This window comes from Octopus bimaculoides, chromosome Z, assembly GCF_046866305.1.
Source record: "Octopus bimaculoides isolate indiv1 chromosome Z, ASM4686630v1, whole genome shotgun sequence".
NCBI lineage: Eukaryota > Metazoa > Mollusca > Cephalopoda > Octopoda > Octopodidae > Octopus > Octopus bimaculoides.
Window position 1 is genome coordinate 37,513,460 of NC_142944.1, and position 25,336 is coordinate 37,538,795.

Genomic DNA, 25,336 nt, shown 5'->3' on the forward strand with positions numbered 1-25,336 from the left:
TAGCTGCAATGACAGGGTGTGTAATCCTCTGGATCACCCGTTGGACAAAGTGTAGCATCAATAAAAAGTGTCCCTATCAGCATTGTTTTATATCTCAAAGGAAGACATGGAATGGCAGAATAAACAGAAGAGACATGCTTTTTACTACACACCAAAGCTGAAGAGATTCCCCTGTGGCTATTGACACTGTAGTAAAATGAATTAAACACACATAAGGACATACTGAGTGAACTGGAGAAAGAGGAAGAGAAGTGAGGGGGGGGGAAAGAGGGACAGATTTCAAAGAAACCAAGATGGTTGCATGGATACAAACATACTTAGCACTAACATAATATTTAAAAAAAATTACTTTTGCATGAATGTCTGATGGACATTAGTGAGGGTTTGTACATTGTGGTGTATAGTAATACATTTACAGCTAATTCAGCAATAAATATTGTTCACCAATAAATAAATAAATAAAAATATGGAAGGAGGGGCAGTAATTAAGATAGAAATATTTAGTAGTGAAATAATAAGAAATAACATTGACTTTGGGATTAAGAGAGAAAAAAGCGGAGATTGGAAGGCAGTAATGTTCAGCTTTGGTGTCAAGGAAAGGCAAGTCACTCAACACACTGACATACTTGTTAACTGTGGATTATTTTTATTGTTGTAAAAAGAGAAAGCAATAATATGTGAGAGAGAGAGAGAGAGAGAGAGAGAGAAAGAGAGAGAGAGAGCAATGAAGTGTGTAAAAGAGAGACAGACAGACATAGAGATAGAGAGCGTGAGCAAGACAAAGTGAATATGGAAGAAACAGAGAGATAGATATAGGGGGGAAATAGAGATAAAAGAGAATAAAATCATGAACGCTAAAAGTGAAGTGTTGACTGTTTATAGTATTATTACATACATTGACTGCCACATTTCAAATATGATAAGTAGGTGTTTATAATTAATTACATAAACATTATGCCACAGATATAACAGATGGGTTATGCTGACATTATCTTTTTTACGTCCACACAGGTCCATTGTGCTCTACTAGTTGCTTTGATATGGTTTCTATGGCTGGATGCCTTTCCTATTGCCAACCGCTTTACAGAATGTACTGAATAATGCTTCAAGGCACCAGCATGTAGCTCACAAGACTAAAATCTCCTTTGAGTGGAGTTACAAAAAAGATGCTGAGAGATCATATGCTAAAATATGAAAGGGGACAGAACAGGTTTCTTGCTGTAGGGGAATGTCATGACTACTCAAATAATGGAAGTGAGGGTGGGAGTGGCAAGGGTGGAATTGGAAAGAGAGATAAAGTAGGGGTGATGAGGTGTCAGGGTGGACTTTTATGGTATAAGGTGAATAAAAGTGAATGGGGACAGAACTGGAAGGGTGAACGGGTAGTGGTTGCAAATATGTATGGAGAGAGTGTGGGATGGTGAGAGACAGGGAATGGATGAGGGGTGAATATAATAAATGGTGAACAAGGGTTATGACAAATATGAGTTGAATAAAAAAAGGTAGGGGAGAGTGAGTGATGACTGTAGAAATTGGGTAGTATTGAAAGGTGGATGTAGTGAATGGTGGGCAAGAACAAAAGAATGATCAATGATACATGAGATGGAGAGGAAAATAAGGGAGGTTAGGTGATGGACTGATGGCACAGAAAGAGGTGAAAAGCAATACAATACTATAATATATTAGATGAGAATAACGAATGAGAGAAAGGGAGATGACATGCGGATAAGTAGGTTGCAAGAAGGTAAAGGGAGAGGCAAACATAGTACATGGGGGGAGACAGTGAAAGATGTATGGTGAATGAGGAGGAGAGATAATTTGGTAACACAGAAGTATGATCCATATAAATGTGAGTGGAGAGGAACAATGTGAAGAACGAAGGATGTAATACGCAATTTTGCTCTGAATTACAACAGCTGAATACTGCAGTTAGGCAGGTGATGGAAGGACCAATGACAGAGAGATGACAGATCATGGGGAAGGTTTTAGAACAAATTTGGGCATGGGGCCCAGGAATGTATGTGTGTATTTACACACACACTTGCTTCCAGAATCTCAGTTTTGCCAGAAACTATCTACTCCCTAAAAGAATCCGGCAGATTTGAGGAAATCTATTTCCTGTGTGTTCTTAGCATTTATTGCACTTGAGCAAATGCTATAAACAAAGTCTACTTTCTCTGTTAATCTTCAGCAGTGATTTCACTGCACCTTTTGTGAGTTCATAGCTTTGGAATTTATACCTATACCATTGCATATTGAACAGGGCCATTGTTCTGAAAGGATTAGTAGTTTAACATTTTCCCCTTTACTAGAAGTCTGGTCTTCACAAAAGCAAGTTTGCTCTTTAAGGCCCTTTGATTTCAGGTTTTGCTGCCAAACCTGAAATTTCTTTTCTAATTCTACAGCAAACTAGGAAATAAGAATGAGGTCATTCAGTATATACTAGTTCCCAAGAGCAACTTGTCTTAGATTCCTTTGTTATAACTTGGAAAACTATGATGAGTGGGAGGGGACTAAGAACCAAGCCCTGGTGAACTTTTACCTGCACATTAAACCTATCATTGTAATCATTGTTGACTCTCACCTTACTTACAGCACCCCTGTACATGGTTTGGATGGCTCTAACAAACCATTTGTCTACCACTAGCTATCTCACAAATGACAAGTAGGTATATAGAGTCAATTACATCAACACAATGTCACAAATATATTACTTAACTAGGAATTACAATCATTTAATTATACTTTTAAGATATAAAAAGTCATACATTGATTTTTTTAACATTTAAGAAGCTATATAAAAGACCAAACCTGAGAAGAAGAACATAAGTTTGGAATCAAAACTTTTATGTGATTGCTCAACAAGCTCAAAAAGTTGCCAAATTCTCTTAAATCATAAAAAAAAAACAGGCAGGAAACATCAATCTATGTAGTCTCAGATATACAAAAATATTGGAATGGCTACCAACCACATGGTTCGGGTTCAGTCCCATTGCGTGGCACCTTGGGCAAGTGTCTTCTACTATAGCCTCAGGCTGACCAAAGCCTTGTGAGTGGATTTGGTAGACGGAAACTGAAAGAAGCCTGTCGTATATATGTATATATATATATCTATGTGTGTGTGTTTGTGTGTCTGTGTTTGTCCCCCTAGCATTGCTTGACAACCGATGCTGGTGTGTTTACGTCCCCGTAACTTAGCGGTTCGGCAAAAGAGACCGATAGAATAAGTACTAGGCTTCAAAAAGAATAAGTCCTGGGGTCGATTTGTTCGACTAAAGGCGGTGCTCCAGCATGGCCACAGTCAAAAGACTGAAACAAGTAAAAGAGTAAAAGAGAAAGAGAGAGTAGAGACAAAGCTGGAACCCCCTTTGATCATAGATCAATATTAATGTGGGACACACACACACAAGGCATGGATATTATTATCACCTGCTTACTGAGTAATTTTAATGGTGTTCACTGTCAATAACATTCAGACCACACACCAGTTTTTTTTCTGCATATATCCTGTTTGGGTACAGAAAGAGAGAGAGTATGCATGTGCGTGTTCTGTGTCAAGGTGGAAAGTTCAACCCAGAGAGGAGAGGCAGTCCTTTGCTTGTAAGAAGAGCACACATGCTTAGATTTCAACATTTATATCAGTTGCTGTGATAGTGCACACTATTAACAAAAGAGGTCAGATTTGGTTGTTGAAATAGTAGCAAGACACAATTAAAAAAGAAATGTTGGTGGATAAGTGACATAATGGAAAAATATGAAAAATTTCAAAATGAAAATAAGCATTGCAGAAGCAAGTTCAGCCATCAAATTTGTGACTCATATGGCATGGTAATTAACCACAGAATAGGTACTTCTTAAAGACCTTTCTACACAGCTCAATAAGGTGTATACCTGTTGAATAGATATATACCTATATATAGAATAGTATGACGATAATGATGAGTGCATGTCTGTATCTGTTGAAAAGACACACATGTCTACATAACAGAGTAAGCTAATATACCTATTGAACAGACACACCCATCTACACAGCCTGATGTATACCAGTTGAATAGACATACACCCATCTACATGACATAGCATGATGTATGCCTGTTCAACTGACATACACCTATTACATCTATCTACACAATAGAATATGGTGTATAGCTGTTGAATAGACATACATCTATCTATGCAGCACAGCAAGGTGTATACCTGGCAAACAGACATAGACTAATCTACACAGCATGGTGCATATGTACTGAGAGACATACACCCATCTACACAACACAGCATGATATATTTCTATCAATAGACATACACCTATTTATAGAGTAGAGTGTATACCAGTTGAATAGACATACACCTATCTACAATGTAGGTATATACATGTTTAATAGACATAAACTTATTAACACAGCATGATGTATATCTGCTGAATAGATATACACACCTACCTACACATAAGCTACTAGAAAGCTGAGGAATGATAAGTGATGAGTGTTTAATTAGTTGTTAGTGAATGGTTTGAATGTTCAGCACAGACAAAATTTCTTAAAGACTAACAACTTAATAAGAAAGAGAATATTCAGTTGACCATTTTTAATACCTTGAAATCTGAGAAACTTCAATAGGTGCAGGAGTGGCTGTGTGGTAAGTAGCTTGCTTACCAACCACATGGTACCGGGTTCAGTCCCACTGCGTGGCACCTTGGGCAAGTGTCTTCTACTATAGCCTCGGGCCAATCAAAGCCTTGTGAGTGGATTTGGTAGACGGAAACTGAAAGAAGCCTGTCGTATATATGTATGTGTGTTTGTGTGTCTGTGTTTGTCCCCCACCATCGCTTGACAACCGATGCTGGTGTGTTTGCGTCCCCATAACTTAGCGGTTCGGCAAAAGAGACCGATAGAATAAGTACTAGGCTTCTAAAGAATAAGTCCTGGGGTCGATTTGCTCGACTAAAGGCGGTGCTCCAGCATGGCCACAGTCAAATGACTGAAACAAGTAAAAGTGTAAAACAGACTATAGAATTTTCCTGTGACATTGCAATTAAAATGTATATCAGAAAAAAGAAGAAAAAAAAATAAAGCAATATTTTTAACAGATGGTGATACTTCTTTTTTTCCTATTCATTAATGAATCTTCAACCTTTAGTGGTAAATAAGATTAATTAAATCTACTAAAAGATGATTCATTAAACAAACAATTAAATAAACCCTGAAGTCAAATCCCCAGCTATTCTTAATCCCTAATTCAATTTATTGTTGTTGGATAAAAAATATAAACAAAAATATATATTGGACAGCTGGACTTATGATGCCGAATAATTATTGTCTACAAGCAACAGGGCCCTCAATTTATTCCTATAAAAAACAAGGACTTGGGTATTTGAAACAAGCATCCTTTCTTTTCGGTACTGTTCTTTTATCACCTTTTATTTGTGTTTCTGTCAATGTACTGTGTCCACGCTAGGGCAAACAAACTCCAGTATTTATTTTTCCAGGTCTTGTACTTACTTTATCAGTCTCTTGGGGTGAACTGCTCAGTTACAGGGACATAAACAAACCAATGCCAGCTGTCAAGTGGTGGTCACACACACACACACACACACACACATATATATATACTAGCAGAAACGCCTGGCATTGCTCGGGATTAAAATGGCATAGTTTGTATATAATATATTACAGTTATGTTGAAACAGGTGATATGGGAAAGTGCAGCATTGACAACAAAACATTTGTGGAGTAAATGATGGGTTAATTCGACTAAGCAACATGCTATGCATCCGTTTGGAGTATTTCAGGCCCTAACCTGTCATGGAAATTTGGAGGTGGGGGTTATGTGATTTTTGAATGCACCAAAAAGCTGTCAGTGGATATACTCTCTTTTGCAGCAGTCGGCGCTGTGTCTAACACGACCCATCATCTGAAATGTTGACACTTCCTTCGGATTTGTTGTCCTACATCACTCATAAAGTAAATTTGGAGGAACTGTGGTTGTTCATTTACGGGTAATAGGGAACCAATGAGGTGATAGACTTGCCCTTGAACTTTGACGTCATCGTAAATTCATGGGATGGATCATATCTGAAAACAGCTTCAGGAGTTGTGAAGAACGAATTTGTACGTAGTCTGTTTCTGAGAGTTATTCTATTGAACCTCTGTCTAATCATTAAAACATTGATTTAATGATCCAGCATTAAGTGCTGCAACATGCATTTGCTGATCTTGAGTAAAATCTCATCTAGCTTCTCTCTTCAGACTCTTGCCTTCGGTTTCCTACAATCCTCCTTGCTTTATACTTGTTTCTGGAGAGATTACGTCTTTTCTTTGGTGGCATATTTTTCCCAATATTGTAAACTAAAAATTATGAACATAGAAATTATACATTAATTCCTATTTTTGTAAGCAGTTGTATCCATAAAAATTTTATTTGAAGAGAGCAGAAATTGAAAGAAGAGGAAGTGAAAAGAACAGAGAAAGAAAGTGAAAGATGTATGTATGTCTATATGAAATAGATGTGCGTGCATGCGCATGCTTGTGCGTGTGTATGTAAGGGAGAAAGAGGGCGAGAAAGAGAGTGAGTGTGTGAAGGTGTGTGTTGTGATGATTGATGTCTTTTAAAGTACACACACATGCAGAAAATGTGATGTCATCATATAAAATTTTTACGATAGCTGATTTATGGAAAAGATTATGTTAAATTTTTGAAATGCAAATATGTGAATGGAAATTAAGTCTAATTTGTTGCCAAAATAGTACTGAATCTTTCGATACCCCATACATCAAAATCTGTAACTCGGTTTTGGAAAGCATAAGGAATATATAATATATAGGACAGTATCTCACATAACAATACAGATGTAATACTGAAATAGTGTAAGAGATAACAGATTGCTCTGGGCTCGCATTAGGCAAGAAGTTGAAAATTCTTTTGGGTCCATGACACTGCATGGACCTTGCCTTTTGTATTTGATGCCTGTTGCTTTAAGTATTTTATTTATATTATATATATATATATACATATATGTATAAGTCAATGAGAGAGACCTCTATATGGTAGCTAGACCTGGTAGAAATAGCAGCCAAATCTCCCTCAAAACATTCTACTGTCTTAATCCGACAATTCTGGCTATTATGTAGTTTGAATGAGAAACTGTAACTAAAGATTAAGATTATTAACCCCACAGAGAGAGGAAAGAAGAGAGACAGCATAGCGACGGTTTTAGCTGACTGTCATCCTGTACTCCCCTTGTTGCTAGTGAAATGGTATGTGCCGACTGTCTGAGCAACTGGTTGTTTTAATGGCGGAACAGGACATAAAGATTACAAAAATAGCAATTCTCACTTTGAAACTAACAATTTTGGAAATCTTTTTAGATTACGGAACGCCCCGCTCTCTCATGTATCCAAGTTTTAAATTTCAGTGTGATAGGATGAACAATACTCAAGTTATAAGTGCACAGACAGACAGACAGAACGAATTTTATATATTAAGATATATATCATCAAACTAATACACTGGCTTGTTGTCCCCACACCTGTCTGTCTTTTGTTTTCTGTACATTTGAACCATATATATATATATATATATATATATATATATATAAATAAATTAGTGTACATTTAAACACAAGAGGTGAGCCATAACAGGTCGCCTTACATATTAGAAGGAACAGTTAAAAAGTCCAAACTACAGTTAAGAGCAATTTCGAAGGGAATGAAAAATAAAAACATTTACCATGTCTTACAGCTGGGCCTTAGGTTTCAAACTTTAATTAGCAAATAAAATAATTTGCCAAGGCGAAGCTCTCATCAGCGGTTACGCCAAACATTAACATATAAATTAGAGACCAAATAACATGTGCCTCATCCTTATATATTATAATTTTTCAAATCCTCCACGCAAGCGCAGTTTCAATTGGTGGCAAATAAAAAATTTGATTAAACTTCAGAAATTGCTAAAATCATTTCTTAAAATTAATTTAGGGTAGGAAAAATTATGGAAATTTTTTTTATTAGTGGCCTAGCATGTATACAAAGTCAATAGACATATTTTTCATATAAAAATTAGCCTATATTTAAACACAAAAGAGGTGAGCCTTAAAAGGTTGCCTTACATACTAGAAGGAACAGTTAAAAAGTCCAAACCACAGTTAAGAGCAATTTCAAAGGAAATGAAAAATAAAAACATTTCCCATGTTTTAGGTTTCAAACTTTAATTAGAAAATAAAATAATTTGCAAGGTTCAGGAAGCACAAAGTACACTACTGCACTACCTCTCTGTCCAATTTCCTCCTCACAACATCCCCACCACCCATCATCTCTCTAACTGTTCTGCTGCTGTAATTAAATATGAGCAGAGCTGCATACATCACCAACTTTTCTCCCCAATAACACTTATCCTGCTCACTACCTGGAACCATTTCACTTGCTCCATCTTTCATTCTTAATATGTCCTCTCCACGCATTATATATTGATCAGTTTCCTAAGCCACCAAACTAACTCTCCTCCACAACCATATATCTGTCCTTCTCTTATTTACTGTGTCTGCCCAACATACAGCCTATCCAAGTACATATCTCTATATCTCTCCTACCTTCTGCCAACTCATATATTGTTAGCCACACACTCATTTCTACAGCTATCACCTACTCTTACCCATCTCACTGCTTATCATCCCTCAACATTTGTTCTTCATTATATTCACCTCTCACCCATTTCCTCTCTCTAACCACATCTCACTCTCCCATACACTTTTTATTAATACCTGTCCTCACCTACTTTTACTTACCCTGTCTTAAGGATTCACCCAGACACCTCATCCCCACTATTTTTTATCTATTCCTAGATCCACTCTGGCCAACCCCACCCTATCTTCTACAATTTGAGTAACCATTTAGTTCATCTATAGTATGAAATCTGTTCTCTTCTGGCCCTTTATCTCTCACTGGTCTTTTCCCTCATTCCATAACATAAATCCAACTCCCTCTCACACATTCATATATGTGTATTTATCCTCCTCTTTTAGTTTATCTCCCATGTCAGCATGGGTTGAATGGTTGGTTTGACAGGTCTGGTGGGTCATAGAGCAGTGTTTGAAAGTCTGCTTGTAAGAGAATACTGGGATTCCACCATACACAAACTTCTGCCTTGGTGTTTTCTGCTGTGCTTATACACATCCAGCACATGTCAATACAGCAAAATTTATGTGGCTGGAAGCCCTCTTATATGGCTGGATGTCAACCTCTTTAAAGAAAATAGTTGGTACTTTTTTTTTATTGTTGTGGCACACCAGCACTTGTGAGGTCACCATGTAACTTGCAAGAGAAAGATCTCCATTGACTGAGTGGAGCTACAGTAGAGAAGGAGGCAGCATTATGTTATATGAGGAGTTGGTCCTGAACAGAATGACTTTCTTCCTGTAGAGGAGATACGGGGGTTGCTTACATTCAACAAGAGTGGGTATGAGTAACTGGGGTGGAGCTGAAAAGAGAGAGAAAGATGTGGGGACAAAGTGTCGAGATGGGGGCACTGGAGGAAGAAGAATAGGAGAAATTATTTGTAGAAGTTGCAAGAGTGTATATAGAAAGCATGGGATGGTAAGAGACAGGAACTAGTACAAATATACTGAAGATGAACAAGGGTTGAAATGGGGGGAGTTAATGATAAATATGAGATGGTGAGTAGGGGGTGAGTAGATGATGACTAGAGGTGGGGAGGGCTTGAAGGGTGAATGTAGTGAATGGTGGAAGGATGTTACCTCTTACTCTCTCCATACACTGTGTCTTTCCACTTAAACTTTTCCAACCTACTCACCCATATGTCACCCCACCTCTCTTTCACTCTTCTCTTGTCTACTGTATAATTACTATTTTGCTTCTCCTCTCCATTCTGTATCACCAGTCAGCACCTGCACATCATCCTAAACTCCTGCCCCATCCCCAAACAGACAGACAGACACACGCAAATACACACACTCAGGCATGTAAATTTTATCTATTGTATATCAATGTCTACTGCACATGCTCTGTATTTACTCTTGGTATGCACTGGATATATATATAAGCACAGCACAAAACACTGAAGGCAGAAGTATGTGTATAGTGGAGTCCTGATTTTTTATACAAGCGGATACACACACAGAGTCTATACATGTTCCCAGTGGAACCAATATGTGTGTGTGTGTGTGTGTGTGTGTGTGTGTGTGTGTGTGTCACAAACTAAACATCCAATTATGAACAATACTAAATATTCATTTAGACAGAACCTATTAGATTACAAAAGTGAGTACAATATGAAATAGCCACATGTGTATATCTCATCAAATACAACAGCAGCAGGAGTAGTAGTAGCACTGGTGGTGGTGGTGGTAGAAATAGTAGAAGTAGCAGCATCATATTAAAATTATATTGACTTATTACACAATATTTATCTATTCAGGAAGAGGTGTTTATTGCTATTTTATCATTGTATTTTCTTTTTGTTTCCACCATATGTACTTGATTTTGTAAAGTGAACAGATCAACAACAAACATTCCAAGTCCATTTTCCTTGCTCCAGCAGTGGTTGTTAACTGTACAAGCCCCATGCTACCTGTCTTCTTCATTTTGCCCTATCTTCAGCATCCTTCCCAGGATAGGAACAACAATTTCAGTTCAAATTACATTTTCATTAATTTTTCTCAAACTATAATTAACTGCTCCCCCACCCCCCAATTTTTTCTTCACAAAGTAGGATAGAAGCAGTAAATAAATTTAAAAATATTAAAATGTAAATAACTATTGCCTAATCCTTTTAATTGTTCTAGAATGAAGAAGGACAAACAATACAAAAATAATGTTAATTATAATTGAAATTATATCGCTATCAGTAAAAGCACCAGCTTCAGCAGTCAATCCTCAGGTTGATAAAAATACCAAACTTGCTTTCAATTCAGTTTTTGTGCCTTTCCTTACCTATCGTCATAAATGTTGGATAATGACCAAAAGTGAACGAAATAGGGGTCCTCTGAAGGACCACTGGAGTAATGTTATGTGATAAAGTAACATTTATCAGGGAGTCTCTTCAGGTCAAGCCAATGCTTCTCTGCAATGAGACGACACAGCTTTGGTACCAGAGGATTAGATTGTCACAGGAAATAATTACAAAATGGATTCTTCAAGCTGAGCCAAATGGCAGTAGACTCAAGAATGAGAGGGTTGGATAATACCCATGGTTGGTCATACTTTGGAATCCAGCTGGAAAAGTGTAATGACAGTTACTTCTGATAGGATCCTATGTAAAAACATGATGGAAGACCTTACTCCCATGACTCCCAACAATAGTGAGCGGTCAAGATGGATATCTCCATCTTAACAAACGAGTAAAAGTATAAATATATTGGTTTCAAATTTTGCAACACAGCCAGCAATTTGGGGGCAAGGGCTAAGTCAATTACATCGACACCATTGTTCAGCTGGTAATTATTTTATTGACCCCCAAAAGGATGAAAGGCAAAGACAACCCCGGCAGCATTCTGCCTGGCGTTCTAAAGATTCTGCCAGCTCTCCACTATAATAAAAATATAGACATATTGGAAATTTTAACCCTGTTTCGGCAACAGATTAGTCTTGCTTTATAAACTGAGCACAAACACACTGATTTCAATAAAGAGCATATGTCCTATACATAACTTTAAAAGTCAGGATGGAATGCTTTTAATCACCAGTCTTCTCCAGCTAGATGCCCTTCCATATGCCAACCATTTTACAGTGTATACTGGATGCTTTTTTTTTTCACGCCACCAGCACTAGTGAGGTCATCATGCAGCCTATGAAACCTGAGGGGATGGGCTTTATGCTAGCAGATGAGGGTTAAGGTATGAGAGAAGGGGGTGGAACAGAGTAGGTCAAGTTGCAGGGAAACAACATAGCCACTTGTATTTAAGAGAAAGTTAGAAACAAATCTGTAGTAGTAGAAGTGAGTGGGTACAGAGAAGGCAGGAGTGGGTGGGAGTGTTTAAGCATGTGGGGAAGAGATAGGGGAGATGAGAGAGCGGAGATAGGTAATGGGTAGAGTTGAAAGGTGGGGGACAGCCAATGGTGCCTAAATTGGGGAAGTAGAGAGATGCAAGAAAAGCAGGGACACAAGAGAGAGATGATGTGCTTGGACAGGCTACAAAAGAGGAGAGAGAGAGAGAGAGAGAAAACGAGCCAGGCACAGTGCATGAGGATAGAATTCAGTGGTCCACTGTGGGGATGTAGTAGATCAATATTGAAGGATGAGAGTGTGGTATCAGGAGGGTATTAGGTGGATAGCTGCAGTAGAAGAGGCAGGGATGAAGGGGGAGCTTGGGTGAAGTGTCAATTCCATGTACCTATATAATATGTACAACCACAGTGCTTCCAGATGTCAGTTTCATCACAGTGGGCAAGTCATCTTGACTGCATATCACCAAACATCCCAGTCCTTTGTCATCTTTTCCATGAGACTCTGGACCCTGAGGTCAGGTTTTACCACTTTGTCCCATGTCTTCTGGTGTCTTATTGTCCACAAGCTCCAGCCACAAGTAGTGATCAACATTTCTTTATACAGCTGTTCTCATGCACATGCATCTGTTAATACCAGCAGTCTTCTTGTGCACTACATCTGATTCCTCTTATGCCAGTTTTTAACTCAGCAACTTATACTATATTGTTTATGCACATTCACATTTCATATCCAACAAAGCATGCTCACTTCATTTATTTCCAGACTACTCAAACCCTCTGTTTTCAAGGCCCATATCTCATTACCATACAGCATTGCATTTCTAATACAAGCATCATACAAACTGCTCTCCACACTATGGGAAAAGACCAGCCACCAACCTTGCCGATAACATCTCTCAGGTAACAAAATGTAACAACTACATCTAGTGAGTCATCCAGGTATTCAAAGGAGTCTAATTTTGGTGAGTTCATTGAACATACTGCTCCAGTGCATCTTTCACGTATAAAGTTTATGTTATTCATTTGTCTATCTGTAACTGTAGTTCATAGCTTACATTGTGTATAGCATATGGAGTTTATACCTATTCATTTTCTGCATATTGAGCAAAGTTATTTTCCTGAAGATACCAAAGTCCTGTCTTCTTTCCTACAAAACCTTCAATTTTGTTAAGTTTACCTTAAAAGATTCTGATTCTAAGTTTAGCTCTTATGCCTGGAAACCTATTCACAAATGTTTATACATAAAGACATTTAAATCTATACACACATGTATGTACAAATAGACATAGAAATCTATTCGTGCACACACACATCATCATCATCATCATCATCGTTTAACGTCCGCTTTCCATGCTAGTATGGGTTGGACGATTTGACTGAGGGCTGGTGAAACCAGATGGCTACACAAGGCTCCAATCTAATTTGGCAGAGTTTCTTCAGCTGGATGCCCTTCCTAACGCTAACCACTCCGAGAGTGTAGTGGGTGCTTTTACGTGCCACCGGCCCGAAGGCCAGTCAGGCAGTACTGGCAACAGCCACGCTCAAAATGGTGTATTTTACGTGCCACCTGCACAGGAGCCAGTTCGGCGGCACTAGCAACGATCTCGCTCGAATGTCTTTACACGTGCCATCTGGCACAAGTGCCAGGAAGGCAATGCTGGGCACAGGTGCCATTGACAGTTTCACTTTCGCTTGCCCCAATAGGTCTTCGCAAGCCGAGTTTCGTTTCCAATGAAGGAGACGACGTTGGCATGGGTGCCAGTCATCGAATTTAATTCAATTTCGATTTCACTTGCCTCAACAGGTCTTCGCAAGCAGAGTTTAGTGTCCAATGAAGGAAGGTACATATAAGTGGGCTGCCTGAGGCCTTCGATTTAGGTCTCACTTGGCTTGCTGGGTCTTCTCACGCACAGCATATTTCCAAAGGTCTCGGTCAGAAGTCATCGCCTCGGTGAGGCCCAATGTTCGACGGTCGTGCCTCACCACCTCATCCCAGGTCTTCCTGGGCCTACCTCTTCCACAGGTTCCCTCAACTGCTAGGGTGTGGCACTTTTTCACACAGCTATTCTCATCCATTCTCGCTACATGACCATACCAGCGCAATCGTCTTTCTTGCACACCACAACTGATGCTTCGTAAGTTCAACTTTTCTCTCAAGGTACTTACGCTCTGTCTAGTATGCACACTGACATTACACATCCATCGGAGCATACTGGCTTCATTCCTTGCGAGCCTACGCATGTCCTCAGCAGTCACGGCCCATGTTTCACTGCCATGAAGCATGGCTGTTTGTACACATGTATCATACAGTCTGCCTTAGTCGCCAGCAGAGGTAAGAGCTCTCTGAACTTTGCCCAGGCTATTCTTATTCTAGCAGCTACACTTTCAGCGCACCCACCCCCACTACTAACTTGGTCACCAAGATAGCGGAAGCTATCAACCACTTCTAGTTTTTCTCTCTGGAATGTGACAGAAGTTGTTTTCTGCACATTCACAATGTTTATAGCTCCTGAACATCTGCTACAAACGAAAACTAACTTCCTAGTTAACCTTCCTTTGATATTGCTGCACCTCTTATGTGTCCATAGCTTGCACTGGGTGCATCTTATAGAGTTTCTACCTACGCCTTTTCTACAGATCGAGGAGTATAAAGAGAGAGAGAGAGAGAGACCTATAAACCTGCTCACACATGTAATCACTAAGATACAAAATATATAATAGGCATAGTTTTTAAAACAGTTTATAAGTTTTTGCTAACTTATAAACCTATATAGGTGTAGGAGTGGCTGTGTGGTAAGAAGCTTGCTTCCCAACCACATGGTTTCGGGTTCAGTGCCACTGCATAGCACCTTGGGCAAGTGTCTTCTACTATAGCCTCAGGCCAACCAAAGCCTTGTGAGTGGATTTGGTAGACAGAAACTGAAAGAAGCCCATCGGATATATATATATATATATATATATGTATATGCATGTATGTATATGCATGTATGTATTTGTTATTTGTGTCTGTGTTTGTCCCCACCACCATCAAGTGACAACCAATGTTGGTCTGTTTATGTCCCCATTACTTAGCCGTTTGGCAAAAAGAGTCTGATAGGATAAGTACTAGGCTTGCAAAGAATAAGTCCTGAAGTTGATTTATTCAACTAAGGTGGTGCTCTAGCATGGCCACAGTCAAATGACTGAAACAAGTAAAGGAATCTAATTAAAGTGGAAAAATTACCAGAAAAGCCATTTCTATTAATTTTTTTTTTCAAATATATAATACTATACCAAGAACTATCTATTTCTTATTCTATATATAACTATGTACATATATCTTTGTGTGTGTGTGTGTGTGTGTGGCTGTGGAGTTAGGAAAGTTTTGAAACTCTGATTCCAGGTTTAGATCCACTGCATGCATCTTGGACATATGTCTTCTAATATAAACCCCAAAGCCAAAAATACCTCATAATACAATGTCATACACACAAATTCTGTTCAGAGGCCGCGCGTGTGTGTGTGTGTGCGCACACATATATATGCTTTTCTTTATCACTCACCACTTCAGCATCAGAATTGGTTAGCTCACACCACCACAATTGAGCAGTAAAAAAAAAAAAAAAATTCCAAATATAAATCAAGTACTAAGGGTTGATTTGTTTAACTGATCCCTTCAAAGAAGGGTCACAGCATGGTCAGAATTCAATAAAAGAAAAAAGTGATTGAGAGATAGAAACACAGGGCCAGACAATCAAGCATACAAACAAATGAATATACAGGTCCACGGATAGAGATGTTGTTGTTGGCACTCCGTCGCTTACGACGTCGAGGGTTCCAGTTGATCCGATCAACGGAACAGCCTGCTCGTGAAATTAACGTGCAAGTGGCTGAGCACTCCACAGACACGTGTACCCTTAACGTAGTTCACGGGGAGATTCAGCGTGACACAGTGTGACAAGGCTGACCCTTTGAATTACAGGCACAACAGAAGCAGGAAGTAAGAGTGAGAGAAAGTTGTGGTGGAAGAGTACAGCAGGGTTCGCCACCATCCCCTGCCGGAGCCTCGTGGATCTTTAGGTGTTTTCGCTCAATAAACATTCACAACGCCCGGTCTGGGAATCGAAACCGCGAGTCCGCTGCCCTAACCACTGGGCCATTGCGCCTCCACACGGATAGAGATAGACAGATGGATAAACACAAAGACATATAGATAAATAAACAGACTGACAATCAGATAGACAGGCGAATAGATGGATAATAATAGACAGACAGACAGATAGATATGCAGACAGATAAACAAGCAGGTAGGGAGACAGATACACACACAAACACACATAAAACATTTTAACAATATCTAACAAAGCTGGACAAATAAGAATGCAATGTCACCAGCTTAGAACAAATACAAAAACCACCCCAACTCACTATTATTTTCATCACAATAACTATAAAATATGGTATATATATAAAAAAAAAAGTATCACACATCTTTTCATGAACCTCTTGGTTTAATGGAAACTTGGACAATAAGACACTAGTCTATGGAAAGTGACTTCACTTGACATAAAATAGGATTAAATGTATTAATCTAAAGAAAAGTAAAAACACAACCTTTATGACATTGGTAATACTGTCTCATTGCTTAAAAGGAAAAGTCATTTCTTGCTGAGAGGGCCAAATCACAGCTGACATCTAATTCAAAGACACATAAGGAATAGCACTGTGGTATCTACTTACAGCTAGGTAGACTGGACTGTTGACAGTTAAATGTGTTGGTCAAGGACACAGTACAATGAACTATACTACACTGTGGTACCTACTAACAGCTTGATATACTGGACTGTTGACAATTGTGTTGGTCATGGGCAGAGTACAGTGAATTATACCACACTGTGATACTTACAGTTAAGTAGACTGGACTGTTGACAGTTAGGTGTGTTGGTCATGGGCAGAGTACAGTGAACTATACCACACTGTGGTACCTACTTACAGCTAGGTAGACTGGACTGTTGACAGTTAAGTGTGTTGGTCATGGACAGAGTGCAGTGAACTATACCACAACTAAGTGAAATATTAAACAGCCTCAAATAGAGACAGCTGAAAATAGAAATTGTGACATCTGTCATTCAACCCAAGTGAAAAGTGAATATAATGAATCGTGCTTTTTGCCAATGGTTTCTGAAAATAACTAGTAATAAGAAAACAGATACAAAATTGCATTACCTGCTTTATAAATTTTCAATAATTAATCATTTTATCAATTATTTATCTGTTGTAATTTCAGGTTTTTTCCCCTCGCAACAAACAACAAAATTGAAATAATTTCATCCCCTAAACCCTATGTTCTTCTATCCCCATCTGGGACAGGTTAAAAGTTAATCTGAACACTCCTTTCCATTGCAGGTTTCCATGGTAACTGGGCATTTCAAATTGGTGTCAAACTCAACTTTTTGGTATCCCTTGAAAGAACTAAACTTATAACTTTAGCTTGAGCAATCAATCTAACAAAGGTTATGTAGGGCCTAAGGGAGCCTGAACCTAAGATTCTTAAGAAAGTGGCTATATAGAAATGGTTCCAGTTTGAGTTGATGTTCTGATGGCTTAGTGTCATTTACAGTCAACTGAAGTTATGCTCATGAATTTATAATTATTTTATCTCTAAGATATATCAGCATATATAGGATCAATGTTAATCTTTAACCTCAGATTATTTGAAAGATAATTCAAGATGTTTAGGAAGAAAAAATAATCACAAAATGTTAGTATTGAAAAGTTTTCATATCATGTGCATGTTTTGTAAAGAAAATAGCTTCAATTCCTCCAAAGATTCAAAACCAACAAAATTTTAAGAAGGCAAAGATCAAATGCATTAAATAGATTTATAAATTATTGAAAGTGTTTGAATATTTGTGATGAACAAGCAAATATTAACATCAGTTGACTTGGCTACATAAATCACTTATTTGGCACATTTGCAAACATGCACATCACTATTACTTGCTTATACTTGTACAATTAATATGTCTTTGCAGTGGAGGCGCAATGGCCCAGTGGTTAGGGCAGTGGACTCGCGGTTTCAATTCCCAGACCAGGCGTTGTGAGTGCTTATTGAGCAAAAACACCTAAAGCTCCATGAGGCTCTGGCAGGGGATGGTGGCGAACCCTGCTGTACTCTTTCACCACAACTTTCTCTCACTCTTACTTCCTGTTTCTGTTGTGCCTGTAATTCAAAGGGTCAGCCTTGTCACACTGTGTCACACTGAATATCCCCGAGAACTATGTTAAAGGTACACGTGTCTGGAGTGCTCAGCCATTTGCACGTTAATTTCACGAGCAGGCTGTTCCGTTGATTGGATCAACTGGAACCCTTGATGTCGTAAGCGACGGAGTGCCAACAACAAATATGTCTTTGTAGAAGGGTGTCTTATGTCAAGATTGAAGACATCCTCTGCTAAACTGGGACGAGCTTTTTCTTTTTCTCAATCCATCCATGATTGCAAGAACCTTGCATAGATCATCATTGGTTTGCAAGGTGTTAATCCTCATGTTTGCATGAAAATCACTTTTTTTATATGCTAGCACAAGGCATCACTCATCTCCACACATCCCTGCTCTTGTAACAGAACATGTAGTCTTGTATGAGATCAAAACTGACATCATCAGTGCAAAACTCATTGGAATACAGCTTACAAACAAACTGCATCACAACCTCTTTCAATTGTGGTGGTAAATGATACAAGGTCCTAGTAGAACTTTATTCTAAACTCAAAACAGAATTACTTTCTCTTGAACTTGAAAAATGATATACTATCTGACCCAGATAGCCATTGCTTTGTATGCTGTGTTTCCTAAGCATAAAGTAATGAGGTGAGAGAAAGCATTTCGGTTTCTTTTCCAATTTCAAATGAAATTCATTTTCATTTAATGCATTACATCTTTGTCTTCTTCAAATTTCAACTGTTTGGAGTTTTTGATGGTTTAAGACGTGGTCTTTGTAATTCCTGCATTTAATATATGAACTTTGATTTTTTTTGTTTGCTTATTCTTAAGTATTTTTAGTTATCTCTAAATTGACATTCAAAATTTTATACTGCTATCATAAACACAGTACTTTACAGGGATAAAATAATTGTTCATAGATTTGCAGATCTTCTTTTAAAAGCACATAGTACCAAATATTTTCAAAATGGACCATCAAATAAAATATTAAAACTATTGGAGGATTGTTAATTTCCTTAAAAGCAGAGATTCAAGGGACACTAGATTTCATATACCTCCTATTGAGCTAAAGTTGCAATTCAGGTCCTTATCTTAAATGTCAAAATGTAAACTCCTGTATCAATTTGAATTGTTTCACATATTGTACTGTATCACATGTCAAATAATTTTATCTGGTTAACATTTGTCATATCTATACATGTGACTGTTGATTAGTAATAGCTCAACATTAGCTACTGTATGGTATGTAGAATGATTAACTAATCTAAAACCTGTAATTCTGTTGTTGCTTGTCGAAAATATTGTGGTATAACTTCAATATTATTCTACAGCACAATTTAAGTATCTTTCCTTTTTCATCCGTTTCAGTCATAAGACTACGGTCATGCTGGGGTACCACCTTGCAAAATTTTTAGTCGAATGAATCAACCCCAGGACTATTTCTTAAGGCCTAGCACCTTTTCTATCAGTCTCTTTTACTGACAGAATAAATACCAGACATAAATAAACCAACACCAGCTGTCAAGTGGTGGTGGTGGTGGTGGTGGTGGGGGGAACAAACACACACATAATGGGTTTCTTTCAGTTTCTGTAAAACAAATCCATTCATAAGGCTTTGGTTGATCCAATGTTATAGTAGAAGACACTTCCCCAAGGTGTCACCCTAAATTATATGGCTGGGATGAAAACTTCTTACCACACAGCCATACCTGTGCTAAGTATTTGAATATGCATTAAATATAGTTTCATATAATGACTGTTCAGCAAGCATGCTATGTGGGATCTCAAACAATAATAATAACTCACACACAGACTTAGAAGCTCAATGTCAAATTTTTTTTCCGTTTACAGAATTATCAACTCAGAGAGTAAAAAGGGACAGAGGGGTGGGTTGAGCAGGAAGAGGTGCAGTGCTACCCATATTATACTTCGGTAGGGAGAATGGTACATGAAGGAGAGATGTTGATGAAGAGCCTAAGCATGTCCAAGAAAGCAATATATATATATATATATATATATATATATATATATATATAACCCCGCTATTTACTGACTTATATATATATATTCTTTTATTTGTTTCAGCCATTTGACTGCGACCATGTTGGAGCATCACCTTTAGTTGAACAAATCGACCCCAGGACTTATTCTATCGTTCACTTTTGTCGAACTGCTAAGTTACAGGGACATAAATACACCAACATCGGTTGTCAAGCGATGGTGGGGGGATAAACACAGGTATACAAACACATATATATACAGCGGTGAGCTGGCAGAAACGTTAGCATGCCGGGCGAAATGCAAAGCGGTATTTCGTCTGCCGCTACGTTCTGAGTTCAAATTCCGCCGTAGTCGACTTTGCCTTTCAGGGTCGATAGAATAAGTACCAGTTACATACTGGAGTCAATATAATCGACTTAATCCGTTTGTCTGTCCTTGTTTGTCCCCTCTGTGTGTAGCCCCTTGTGGGTAGTAAAGAAATAGCACACACACACACAACAGGTTTCTTTCAGTTTCCATCTACCAAATCAACTCAGAAGGCTTTGGTTGGTCCGAGACTACAGTAGAAGACACTTACCCTAGGTGTCATGCAGTGGGACTGAACCCAGAACCATGTGGTTGGTAAGCAAGCTACTTACTACACACCATACATGAGTATACAGAGGTATATTTCAGTGCATCCAGTGGGGATTAAGGGTCAATATGATATCATCATCTAGTGTGTGTAAGTTAATTCAACCAAAAGGAGCCTATTAGTTTCTACCTAACAACTGAATTCAATATCTATGGAACTCTTTAAAGGCAAGTGAACTTGGCCATTCAGAGATTAAGTGTTTGATAATATATGAACTGTGAAATTTTCAGTCACTAATTTAGCTCACTGTTACTCTAAAGTGATGAAAGATGACCCATGGCCATAACAGAAGAAGACAAAGGAAGGTGAGGCAGTTCTGGGTGTGTTACAGATGAAAGATAAGACCAAAGCAATACTTTGTATGGCAACACATACTACGATAGAAAAACAAATGCTAAAACCTGGTGATATGATTTAGAAGATGAAAACAAGATTTAAACGCGGAAAATATAGTGATATTTTAAAATCTTGATAGTTGAGGACCAAAGAAATCGCCAAAGGATTATTATAAAAAGCAATTCAGAAAATATAAATTCGATCCAATAGGGAATCCGGTGATCCTTCATACTACAACAGCAAACAATAGCACGGATTTCACCTCTAACTTTTTATTATATCAGCTACTACTCTGTGTTAGGTGACTCAGCAAATTCCAATATTTACACTGTTATTACTAACTTGTTTACGCCTAGATGACCCAATGGGTGGGGGCAACAAAAAAAAAACAACTCACACGAGATAGAAGTGTTTTCTTAAGTTGAGTAATGATGATATTAAACTATCAATTATGAGTCCAGAATTCAAAGTCTGAACCCCTCTTTTATAAACACTGCGTAAAGGCCCTAATATAATGCCGCAAAGGTCCTTCTACTAAGATAAAACAACACTGTACTTATTTCAGTCTATGACCTTTAAATTAGTAGTTGGGCACCTTTCTATTAGCCTGTATAAAGTTGAAACTGGTTGTTATTTCTCTTATCAAAAAAAAGGAGTGTATGTATAAAATAGCTAGAGCGTTGGCGGTGGTTGAATAAATAGAGAACAGTAATTTAAATACTGCATTACTATTTAAAATGTGATCTTTTTTGCATTCAAAACACGTGAGGGACGAAGTTGGCTTTTCATCCCTCTGGGGTCGATAAAATTAATTTCAGTAGTAAACCGCTTTTCATTCAATCGATTACGGTAACTCTCCTTATGAAACTGGCCTTCTGCTAAATCGAGAGATATGAGTTACACCGCCACCAACATCACAACGTATTTGGTTCATCAGCACTAACTTAAACAAAGACTGACATTTGTAAAATACTAAGTTACTTTGTCTATTGTTTTCCGAAGGTTTTACTAATAAAACGCGTGCACGTGACATTTAAAGCGTGCCTAGGCTTATTGTTTTTCATTATAAAAACATCAATCTATTATAATTATTCACACTAATACTGCCACAATCTGATTTTAGACATTTCCTCTTGATATAAACTGCAACTGGAGACGCTAATGTTCTTTGGGCAAGCATGGGCGTCACAACATCCTAATTACAGATTTTTATCAATCCGACTCTTAATGTTGAACTAAGAAGACATCGTTAAAATATAGAATTGGTAAATCAGACGCCTTCATCATCCTAGTGGTTCTGTGTTTGTGTTGAATGGTTCCAGTTGCCAGGATTCCGAACAGCATCGGAAGGCTGAACTGGACGATTCTACTTTTCGGATACCTAAACATAACTGACACAAAATTATTTTTAATTTTTGCTTTCTTTTTCCTTCCTTTCTTTAAACTTAATACTAAATGTCACGTCGACTATTCTGTTTTATTCATTTATTTATTACTGTGAAAATATTCTTATCAAAAACTGACTTCAAAAAAGGAATTCGATACGGAAATTGTTTTCTTGACAAATAACAAAATTAAAGAAAATATTTCGATACCCAACCCTAACATATTTCTCAACTTATCAAGAAAGAGCATACATTGATAATGTTTTTTTCTAGTGATATGACGCTTGTGAAGCGACTTTTTACAGTAAAAAGCAAAAGAATAAGAAACAATTGACAATCGAATGTTCACTGTCCACCAACAGGTGACAATGTAATAAAAAAATTAAAAATAAATTTTATATTAAACAAATGTGTTTTGTTTCTGGAGACGATCATTTTGGCAATATTAAATAGGAAAAGAAACAAACGTTACGGCCCAACTACCAAAATAAGTAATTGATATAAATAGAGTCGCAACGAATATATATATATATATATATATATATATATATATATATATATATATATATATATATATATATATATAATGTAGCTTGTATCTATTTAAGGAAATGTGGTGTGTAAATAAATACAAAGTAGATATTGCGTTTTCACTTTCTTTTATAAAACGAAAGTCGTCAGGTTTTGACAGAAGAAAAAAAAAGAAAGAATTAAAATAAACGTAATTTAAAAAATTACTTTCAAGATTGAAACACACATATGAGAAATACTTACAAATACACATCTGAACAACGTAAGCGTAATAGGACCAAACGACAACGGCCGCTATGAAGACTACAGGCAGCCATCGGAGCACTTGACAACACTGTCTTATAAAGGAAGGCGCCATGTTGGAAACTAGCAATAACTAAGGCAGGTAACTCTGATAGAATTGTCTTATAAGAAACCGTCAGTGCGCATGCTTACGTTAGACAGCAACCTGCTAAAGCGTGTCATAAATCATCTGATCGCCATGGCGGCGGCGGCGACGGCTGTTTTGCTGTATTTGTTTATATTTTCTATTTTTCTCCCGCCCCCGCTTCAGAAAGCTTTAACAACAATATTTTTGTCCTGGCGGCGGTGACGGTAGTGATGATGTTTTGTGTTGTTAAAAAAACATTTTTTTTTCTTTCTTTCTTGATGTAATATAATAATTTCTTTCCTTGCCACAAGATCGATGAAAGGTAGATATTACGAATAAAAAATGATTAGGGGGGGCTTTACCATTCTACATCAAGTGGAAAACAATAGTGAAATTCATGGATTTGGATAAATTCTTATAAGCCAAGAAGGAAAATCTGACGTTTCGGGACTGATCTCTTCGTCTCGGACGGGAAAAGTCTTTCAATTGACAGTTAATATGTTATTCTCCTCTCTGATATACAAACTTTTTCAAATTCATGATTTTTATTGAAAACATACATCCACCAGTTAATCCAGTGTCTTTTATTTATTTACTTATAAGCAAATAAAAGAATGAAAATGCTTATATAGCTATGCTTTTGTGTTCTTGCTCCAGTTCACTCAGCTGTAGAAATGAGATGTGACGTTACTGGTGCCGAGCTGTATCGGCCTTTCCCTTGGATAACATCGGTTGTGTGGAGAGGGGGGCTAGTATGCATGAGCGACTGCTGGTCTTCCATAAACAACCTTGTCTGGACTTGTGCCTCGGAGTCATGACCGAGTTGGGGCGGGGTCTTTACTTTTACCACTTTTTGTAAAGAAAGACGGCTGTCTAGAACCCGTGATACGAGGAACAAAGTGCGATTCACTTATCTCTCAGTGTCCAGCCGGGTTAAATCCGTGACGCGCCCTACCTGTCTGTCTTATCGCTAGAACCTACGGCTAATTCCCTTTCTAGCTCGCACGTTTATACGCGTCCGTCCACTCCTGTTGCCCAAGGCCAAAGAAGCCCACGCTGGTCCTACTTCCGCCCACTTCCTCACTCACTCTGGCCCCTCAACCATTGACGTCACTGACCCTTTCCTTCCGGTTCACCTCATCCCCACACGCTTCCATTGATCTCAAAGAGCACCTCCTCACTTCACTCCATGTTGAAATCTGCCACCCACCAGGGCGGACGTCTCATTCGCTGTGATCTCCGCAGGGATAGAGCGCTGCTCTCTTCCTCTTCATCACCTTCGTCGTCCGACGAAGTGACAACTCTGCGAACATCCAAGACGTGATGCAGCATTCCATCCACACAGCCAAGCTGAGATGTGCAGCGTGCCTTTGGGGTTTGACCCAGACTTCATTTTCTACCTGCACGAAGGTAGGCTCTCTCTTCCAAAATGTGCTGTGATGCTGTACACGGATGTCGCCATTCATACCTGAATATTGCTGTGTGACACGGATTCCTCAGCCTGTCCTGATGGGGGTCATATATTGTACCAAAATAACGCTTCCAGTGGTAAGATGCATCCCTTCTCTACCATGGCCTTGACCGTGCGATGGTGTCTTTCTACAATCCCATTTCCACTCGGCCTGTATGCCACTCTGAAGAAGTTGTGCACATTCCACTTATTGACCATATCCGAACGAAATACAGTGCCGTTCTCCATTAACAATTCGTCCACAGGGCCCCACTCCAGGAATATCTCCTTTGGGATACATGTAACCTCATCCGCAGTGCCTGTCTTCGTGTCCCTCCATATCGCCATTCCATCCGGTCCACAGCCAAGCATTGAGATATATGTCCCCTGCCAATAGCTGTGAAGGAAGGAAGGAAGTTCACAGTTCTATACAAGGATTTTTGTATTTTTTCATAAACAAGGGCATGGCTA

The 25,336-nt window shown here is 38.3% G+C and overlaps 1 protein-coding gene across 2 annotated transcripts in view; it reads right to left on the bottom strand.

The window, feature by feature from the left end:
• Positions 1-23,457, bottom strand: part of LOC106882987 (palmitoyltransferase ZDHHC20-B) — a 59,474-nt gene extending 36,017 nt beyond the window's left edge. The window contains exon 1 of one of the 2 annotated variants that reach the window (XM_089365196.1): positions 23,289-23,446. In XM_089365196.1, the coding sequence (XP_089221322.1) occupies positions 23,289-23,403 (115 nt within the window). In that variant the 5' untranslated portion in view covers positions 23,404-23,446. Of the gene's footprint in view, positions 1-23,288 lie in introns of both variants that reach the window. The other variant, XM_089365195.1, reaches the window with a different exon arrangement.
• Positions 23,458-25,336: the final 1,879 nt, after the last annotated feature.